The sequence below is a fragment of the Tachysurus vachellii genome, chromosome 5, assembly GCF_030014155.1.
Source record: "Tachysurus vachellii isolate PV-2020 chromosome 5, HZAU_Pvac_v1, whole genome shotgun sequence".
Taxonomy (NCBI): domain Eukaryota; kingdom Metazoa; phylum Chordata; class Actinopteri; order Siluriformes; family Bagridae; genus Tachysurus; species Tachysurus vachellii.
The window spans coordinates 31,852,967-31,861,891 of NC_083464.1; the positions used below are offsets into that span (position 1 = coordinate 31,852,967).

The 8,925-nt window shown below is 35.8% G+C and overlaps 1 protein-coding gene across 2 annotated transcripts; it reads left to right on the plus strand.

Annotated features, from left to right (window-relative positions):
• The first annotated feature begins 1,558 nt into the window (after positions 1-1,558).
• On the plus strand, positions 1,559-6,264 carry LOC132845429 (C-C chemokine receptor type 5-like). Of its 2 annotated transcripts, none has more exons than XM_060869394.1 (4): positions 1,559-1,672; positions 1,959-2,035; positions 2,198-2,251; positions 5,005-6,264. In XM_060869394.1, the coding sequence occupies exons 2-4, from the start codon at positions 1,992-1,994 to the stop codon at positions 6,029-6,031; spliced, it is 1,125 nt and encodes a 374-aa protein (XP_060725377.1). In that variant the 5' UTR covers positions 1,559-1,672; positions 1,959-1,991; the 3' UTR covers positions 6,032-6,264. The 2 variants fall into 2 exon arrangements, with proteins under 2 accessions (XP_060725377.1, XP_060725379.1); XM_060869396.1 differs by having other exon boundaries at positions 1,561-1,672; positions 1,962-2,035.
• Positions 6,265-8,925: the final 2,661 nt, after the last annotated feature.

The window sequence follows — 8,925 nt, forward strand, 5'->3', positions numbered from 1 at the left end:
GCGTCATCAGGCATCAAGGCAGGATACACCCTGGACGGAGTGCCAACCCATCACAGGGCACACACACACACACACACACTCTCATTCACTCACACAATCACACACTAGGGACAATTTTCCAGAGATGCCAATCAACCTATCATGCATGTCTTTGGACAGGGGGAGGAAACCGGAGTACCCGGAGGAAACCCCCGAGGCACGGGGAGAACATGCAAACTCCACACACACACAAGGTGGAGGCGGGAATCGAACCCCCAACCCTGGAGGTGTGAGGAGAACGTGCTAACCACTAAGCCACCGTGACCCCCCTTGATTAATTTTTATTTGTAAATTAATTTTGTGAGGTCAGCCAAGGAAGAAAACAACAACAAGAACTACAACAGAAATCCGTCTTTTGAGCTCTAACTCAAATATAGCACAGACAAATGAATTAGTCTTCTTGTTCCAATAGTTTTGAAATGGATTTTGTATATTTAAAATTATACTCTCCAGTGTCACCCAAATGAGGATGAGGTTCCCTTTTAAGTCTGGTTCCTCTCAAGGTTTCTTCCTCTACAAATGCATTTAAATATAAATATGATATTATTCTCTATTTGATTTTTTTTTTATATTAATCTTTGTATAATATTAAACTTTTGTATTATGTATTTTGTATTATGTTCTGTAGACAAAGTCCATTGTTAAATGTGATATACAAATACATTTTATTTGAAATGAATTAAATTTTCATTTTAATAAGAATTTTTGTTAAATAACATGGAGTGTGCAGTTTAGTTGAATACATATGAAATTGTCTCGGGGCAAAAAGAAAATGAATTCCACATGTCTAATTTTTGCAGTGTTCATCTAGACATTGAGTATCGTAAGTTGCATTGTGGCCAAGTCTTTTAAACGTCGTGACTTCTCAGAACTTTGTTTCTATTTCCTGTGACCCAGTGAACTATTTCGTATGTCTGTGGAGCCACAAATGATGTGACAGTTCTGTATTTCAGCACATTCGAAGTTAAATTCAGTTTAATTCAATTAAAGTAAACATGGTGGAGTCTTCGTTCGTTCCGTCTTCCTTTTTTCAACACGATGCTTTCGGGGAAAAATTTAAAAGCAAAAAAAAAAAATTTGCTATCACAAATGCGGTTGTGTTTCCACACCCTCTGGTCTAATATCACAAGTCATCTTCCCTGGTGTAACCTCAGTCAAACCCTGCTAGAAAACTTCCTTTGTACATCTTACATTCGATGAAAACCACTTATGCCCTGGCAGTAGATTAGCGGTATAGGTGTTACACCTGACAGGTTTATTTACACCTGTCGCTTGTCAGAACCAGACGAGCGTGTGGAGAAATTTCTTCAGGTTAGGTTTATACCTCTAGTGTGAGTTTCACAAACAAAGAAGTCTTCCTGTGCAGTTGGTGTCTTGCAAGCTCAAAAACAAAATGTTTGAACTTTATTGCAAAAGAACATTAGCCACTAGCTTGGTTTCAATTCGACAAGAGCCAATCCTGTGCTTGCTCTCAGCACCTTAATTAAGTGCAGCCTGTTATGCACTTTTGCAAAGAGCCCCCATACTCTTTACAAAGCGGAAGTGTCAAAACCAGAGACCTCAAACACCTGTCGTCTTATTTTACAATTTGGCTTTGAGCCGCATAGCCCAAGTCCATCAATTTTGAATTTTTGTAAGTATTTTCTGCCATTATTTTCCCCTAATATTATAGAGTTAAGCTGACGTTATTGCATTAGTTTATTTTGATCTCACTGTCTTCTGCGTTTGCTTCTTCACAGCTAAAACTTTCACTCTCGACCTGTTTAGTGATTTTGTCTTTTCTATTTTCTATTTTTCTTCTAACAAACTCAGTAGAAACCTACTGTGTGCGAAACCTTTCTGATTCCTTCATCACCATTCTAAGGCGGTTTGCAGCTTTTTGACTTTTAATGACTTTTTTTTTTTTTTCGAACTCTCAGCAGAATTGTTTAAAGTATTGTTAATCTGCAGAGATGTCCAACGACAGTAGCCGCTTCTGGAGCTCAACAATACAAAGGTGAAAACAATATAATTAAAACACCAATGAAAAGACTTTAAAAACGAATCGACTGTCCATTTAATGTTTATTTCTTTAAGCCGCATGTTTCTTTATATAATATAGGATTATAATATAATGTCATTCTAAATGTGTTTGCATTGTTTTTTTTTTGCATTGCAGTGTTTTAACAACTCTTGGTGCCAGTGAAGAGAATCTGAACATGTCTGATAAAGGGTAAGAGCTTTAAAATCTGATAATGATTATAATATGTAAATATTTCCAGCACTAAGGCATCTATTTATGGCGTAACAAAAGCGTAGACATGAGCAGGTTATATCAATATTTGCATTATGACACTTTAATAAAATAAAAAGTGCACTTGTATCTTGTGACCATAGTACAAATGGTGATCTGTTGTTTGTTCATTACAAAAAGTATATTGTATATTTAATCTATCTTTTTGAAACAGGTCTATTTAATATAGTGAAAGTTTAAAACTTAAAGAGAAAAGATTCCATCTGGGAAAAAAGCTTCATCAGCTGTAGCAAGAGATTGTGTCATTTTGGGGTATTTTAAGATGTGGTTAAGGTTTATGGTACATGGTTAGATCGTTTGATAGAGAAACTCAGTACAGTGCTTCCTTTGTGTGCATTCCTCAAGATGTAATGTGAGGAGGCTAATATTGTTGGTAAAAATGGCAGGCAACTTGTTGTGGTAAGACATAAAAATGCTGACTTTCAAACAAAAGTCAGAATTTCAAACAGAATTTCAAACTAAAACAATTAATGTCTTTTTTATTGGAGCATTAGAGATGTGTGTGAATAAAAATTATAGTAAAAAGAAATCAGTTTTGCATATAAAAGCACTTCTTTATCATTTTCTATCTCTTATACAACAGCAACTTACCAGCTTTTTTATTATTAGACATTATGAGTTCGGGGGTCACGGTGGCTTAGTGGTTAGCACGTTGGCCTCACACCTCCAGGGTTAGGGGTTCGATTCCCACTTCCACCTTGTGTGTGTGCAGTTTGCATGTTCTCCCCGTGCCTCGGGGGTTTCCTCCGGGTACTCCGGTTTCCTCCCCCACTCCAAAGACATGCATGGTAGGTTGATTGGCATCTCTGGAAAAGTGCCCCTAGTGTGTGATTGTGTGAGTGAATGAGAGTGTGTGTGTGTGTGTGTGTGTGTGTGTGTGTGTGTGTGTGTGTGTGTGTGCCTTGCGATGGGTTGGCACTCCGTCCAGGGTGTATCCTGCCTTGATGCCCGATGACACCTGAGATAGGCACAGGCTCCCCGTGACCCGAGGTAGTTCGGATAAGCGGTGTTCGATCCTTTTATAGTTGCAGTTAATGGGGATGATATATGAACCAATCAAGCAAATTCCACAATATTCTTCAAAAAACACAGATTTTCTACAGATTTGGACCAAAACTTGTGTCATGTGATGTCGTCACAACACGCATTCACCCGAAGCCTAGTTCGATTAACGTGCACTAAACATGAGAATGTCTATTATACAGAGTAATGACATATCTGTCTTAACTGGTTGTAGTTTAAATGAAGAATCATGTACTTGAAATTTTGACAATTTAAGCAAAAAAGTATGAAAAATGAATAAAAAGCTTTGTGCATTATAACAGGGACTTGACCCCTTACTTCCTTTAAAGGGGAATTGTAATGTAAAGCATACAAATATGTTAAATACAATAAACCTATGACGATATACTGTAGTGTATATGCATGAACTATTTAAGTGGCGGATCCGGCGTGCAAGGTGATTTGTTCGTGTAGCCCAGTGTGAAAAAGACATCTCTATAATAAATGTAGTTTAGTGAAACACCAAACCCTACAGTTATGACGTGACACGTGATGAGAACTTTTCTCTGTTCATTTCTTCCTCCAGTTAATTCAGTGTAACCACAATAACCCTACTCTACTTACACGTGCGAATCTTTATTCTCACACATGGATGTCATTAAAACGAGTAATCACACGTGCACCGTTGTGTGCACTGCACTGACAACATACACACCTGAATTCACTGCTACTGTGGAATCTATAACATGTCGTTTCTCTCGTTAGAAAGCCGACTAAATGTTTGCTCGTTATTGAGATGACTAAAACTGTTATTTTCCTTCTTGTGAACTTTATTATGTGCACTTAAGTCTCAGTGATCTGACTCTCTGATTTACTCATGTGAATGTAGAATAAACTCAACCTGGGCATCTTACAGCGCACTGATGTTGTTGTAGTGCAGTTTCTAAATATGACACGAACATGTTTAAATGTAGGGGAAAAGCTATCTTGAGTGTCTTATAGTGCAAAAATACAACATATGGGCTCCTGTATTGTTGTTGTGTCATCATTCATATAGCCAGATCTCTCCGGCTCCTCATTTGGGATGATTTTTATGAACCTTCCCCATGACAATCTAACAGAATAGCTGTGCTGTATGCTATAGTGCAGGGTTAGGGACCAATTCCTGCCTCTGCACTCTGCACAGAGTTTGCATTTAATGTGCACCTTAATGTGAAGAGGTGGATCGAGGTTTTATATTTATATCATATTGTTTTTCTTTACAATTATGCAATTAACAATGCACGTTCATGAGGCATGTTTTGTTTTTTATCATTGTCTTCTCAGAAACTCCTACTGTGAGTGGAGTATTTCATGTAATCCTCCTTAAAAGATTTCATTTTGACTTGCAGAAACGCTACAGGTGCAGCCCCAGTTTTACAGTAGCTAAAATCTGTAAACAAAATCTGACATTGATCTGATCTTATATGATCAGATAAATATTGTTGTAACAATAAAGTACAGAATAGATACCAAAGTAACACAGATACCAAAATACGACTATTTTAAAACTAAACAGATCACAAAGTTGTGGTGCTTTTACCGTAGGTTTTATTTAATTTTTTTAATTTGTGTACCGTATTCGTGTACCATACAACTCCCTAATATTTAAATGGTGCTCTTCTCTTCAGCTCACCGTATGACTACTCTGGATATTATGAAACTGGCACTGCTGAAGGAGAACCTTGTACATTCGGCTCCCATGCAAGTCATTTTCTCCCGGTTCTCTACTCACTGTTCTTCGTGGTCGGCTTCCTGGGCAACATGCTGGTGTTGTGGGTGATCCTGGGAGGAAATCAGATGAAAAGCATGACTGATGTGTCTCTCCTGAACCTGGCCATCGCTGACCTTCTTCTCATCTTCACTCTTCCCTTCCTGGCTCACTATGCCAGAGATACCTGGATCTTTGGTAATGTCATGTGTGGGCTGGTCCTCAGTGTGTACTACATCGGATTTTACGCAGGAATTTTCTTTATCGTGTTGATGAGCGTCGACAGATACTTGGCTATCGTCCATGCTGTGTTTGCCTTGAGAATCCGCACAAAGGCTTATGGGATTTTAGGTAGCCTGATCATCTGGATTACAGCTATTGCAGCCTCATTTCCTGAACTAGTGTACCTTACAACTGAAAGGAATGAAACTAAAACTTGCTCCGCTTACCAAAATGATGTCGAAAAGTTTAAGAGAAGTTTGGCTTTGATTAAAATGAACATTTTGGGTCTGATAATTCCACTGATTATTGTGGGATTTTGCTACTCGATGGTGCTCCGCAGGATTCTGTTGCTGCGTACGTCCAAGAAAATGGCTGTACGTCTTGTTGCAGTGGTCATGCTGGTCTTCTTCTGCTGTTGGACGCCGTACAACATCGCAGCCTTCATTAAAGCACTGGAACTGCAGGGAATCCTGAGTCCAGAATGTGAGCTCAGCAAACGCATCCAGCTGACGCTGCAAGTCACTGAAGCTATAGCGTACTCACACAGCTGCCTCAATCCGTTCCTCTATGTGTTCGTGGGGGAAAAGTTCAGGAGGCAACTCGGGAGACTCCTTCGCCAGACACCATGCTTCCGTGTGCAGTGTATGAAGAGCTACATGACCCGCGCCGCATCCTCTGTGTATTCACAGACCACAAGTGTAGACGAACGCTCAGTTGGTGTCTGAATGTTCGGCCGTTCAAAGAACTGTACATATTTTACTTTACATACTTGCACTGCTTTGCATATTCAGAGTTGAGAGTTAGGGTATAATCCAGTAATGAGACATTAGACATAATTCCACAGCTATTCAGAAGTGACACAAGAGTTAGGTGGAGTTTTAACCTTTAACTTAAACCCATTTTTTACTGGATCAAGGATGTATTAAATATTAAAGTATTAAATCTATCGCCACTGTCTGACAACTATATATATATATATATATATATATATATATATATATATATATATATATATATTGACCTTCACTATTGACCTTCACTGGTAGTCATTCATTTTTTCAGTTGCATCATAATTATGTTACTGTTACAGTATATATATATATATATATATATATATATATATATATATATATATATATATATATATATATATATATATATATATATACTGTAACAGTAACATAATTATGATGCAACTGAAAAAATGAATGACTACCAGTGAAGGTCAATAGTAAACACATTTTTATTGACATCACAGCATCCATGATGTCTTTATTCCTCACAGACGACACTGACAGATCTAATACATGACAGATATTGTATGGATAAAATTATCATCCACCCCTAAAGTGAGCTGTAAGTGTAGAAGATGAACGTATAGCAGCTTATCAGGTCTACTGAAAATTTGAAAACATCAGTTTTATTCAGGAACCAATCAGAAACCGGAATCAAGTACTAATACAGCATAGAAGATGGGTGTGAATGTGAGTGTTAGTAGGTCCTGGTGCATATTGGGATTTGCAGGCTAGACCCGACACTGAAGGTGTACAAAACGAAATGGTCAGTTGCTAACATTAAAAAAAAAATACTAGAGGCCATATTCGTTCCCTCTGATATAATGATATACTGTAGAAATGATTAGAATTTTAGACAATTTTTTTTATAGCTAGCTGATAAACATAGCTGTAGTAAACGTGTGTGGGGACACAGATTGCACAGTCTAGTGTGAAAAACTTAGGCATTAATTGGGTGTGAGTTGTATTTGTACAGGTTCAGATATCTTTAACGTTCAGTTTTAAATGTTTTTTAATAGTCGTGTAAATTGTCAAGTTCTTTGGTGTCAAAATGTTGTATGGGTTTTTGTGCCAGCTTTGGCAAATTTAATGTTTATTTTTTATTGAAATAGTGTGAAATTATATGTATATATCAATAATATCTATTAAACAGCACAAAACACACTGGGACACTGTTTATTTTGTGCATCACTGAACATGTTAAATATCAATAATATTTTTATATGATATCACTGTATTAAGATACAGAAATTTTGCAATTTTACAATTTTTATATTACACCTTACTTATACACACACACACACACACACACATATATATATATATATATATATACATATATATATATATATATATATATATATATATATATATATATATATATATATATGTATATATATATATATATATATATATATGTGTGTGTGTGTGTGTTGAGACATTAGACATGTCTCAAAACTATTATAATTTAAGTGCTAACATGAAATATAAAATATATATATATATACATATATATTTATATTTCATGTTAGCACTTAAATTATAATAGTAATGGACAGTCATTTCCTACACGAAACTACAGGAGACTCCTTAAATATATGTTTAGAAAAAAACATAATTTGATCTATTAATTTTTGTTAAAAACAAAGTATTTGTTATTATCCTCCAATAATATGAGCATCCAAAATGCCAGACAGTGATCAGTTATGCAGTTATGAGAGAAAAGATAATGTCTTTATTAGAAAACAATGATTATATATGGAAAATTCTAGAAAATTAAAATGTAACTGTTGATAAAAAAAAAAAAAAATCGGTAAAAAAAATCACTTTTTATATTATACATCGTCACAAAGCTTTACAGCAAGAAACACATTTTTACTTCATAAATAAGTCTAATTAATGAACACTTTATCATCAGTGACAATTATGACTGTCTCAGTGGTCCGCTGGATGTACAAATGTCTTCTGTTTTCTTATTACACAGCACTTTGGCCTCTTCTTACATCATCATTATGACATTTTGTACTCCTTAATTAACAGTACGGGACATGGACTGAACTTTCACCTGTAAAAATGTGGCTCAATGTCTTTACATCAGTCAGGATGATTGATTCTTTAGTAAATAAAGCTTTTTTTATATTTACATATTTTGATTTAAATCTAAAATTGATGTAGAACATTTGAACTCCGTCGCGATACGAAAGACTAAACATTGAAAAACAGCAGACAAAATAAAATTCTCCTTGTCGAAAAGACAATTCATTGCAGAAGAAAGGACGTGGGATGTGAAAGACAATTTGCAGTAGGTTTATTCATTCATAGCGTTTATTTTTGCTTCCCGTCATTTCTCGTTTTTTTTTTTGTATTTACGGAATGTTTACGAAATGTATTTACGGAATGTTTACGAAATGTTTAGGAAATGTTTTCATTTGCTTTAATACGTATATATTTAGATAGATATATACCCTGCTTATACGCAATTTATGCTATTAAAAAAAGAGAAAAAAATAATCATGTGTTAGTTTGATTAACTATCAAACTCGAACGTCGATTTCACAACACGACACAACGTGACAATCTGATTTGAAACCTTTAAGTTGTTTTTGATATATTACAAGATTAGCTTCACTTAGACTTGTGTAAAGAAAAAAAAAGCACGAATAATCTACTTATGATTATTTCAATGTTATTTCTTTTCAAACCTCAAAACTAGTATCAGGTTTGAAGGTGTGAAAACTGGGTCAGACCGCAGCCCCTACCCCAACACTACCGGAGAAGGATGGTGCCTACGTCAAATGAAACTTTCTCATGCACTGCTAGCTAAA

Coding starts and splice junctions, on each gene's coding strand:
- LOC132845429 (XM_060869394.1), top strand. CDS start 1,992: ATGTCCAACGACAGTAGCCGCTTCTGGAGCTCAACAATACAAAG. Junction 2,036..2,197: donor TGGAGCTCAACAATACAAAG/GTGAAAACAATA, acceptor TTTGCATTGCAG/TGTTTTAACAACTCTTGGTG. Junction 2,252..5,004: donor CTGAACATGTCTGATAAAGG/GTAAGAGCTTTA, acceptor TCTTCTCTTCAG/CTCACCGTATGACTACTCTG.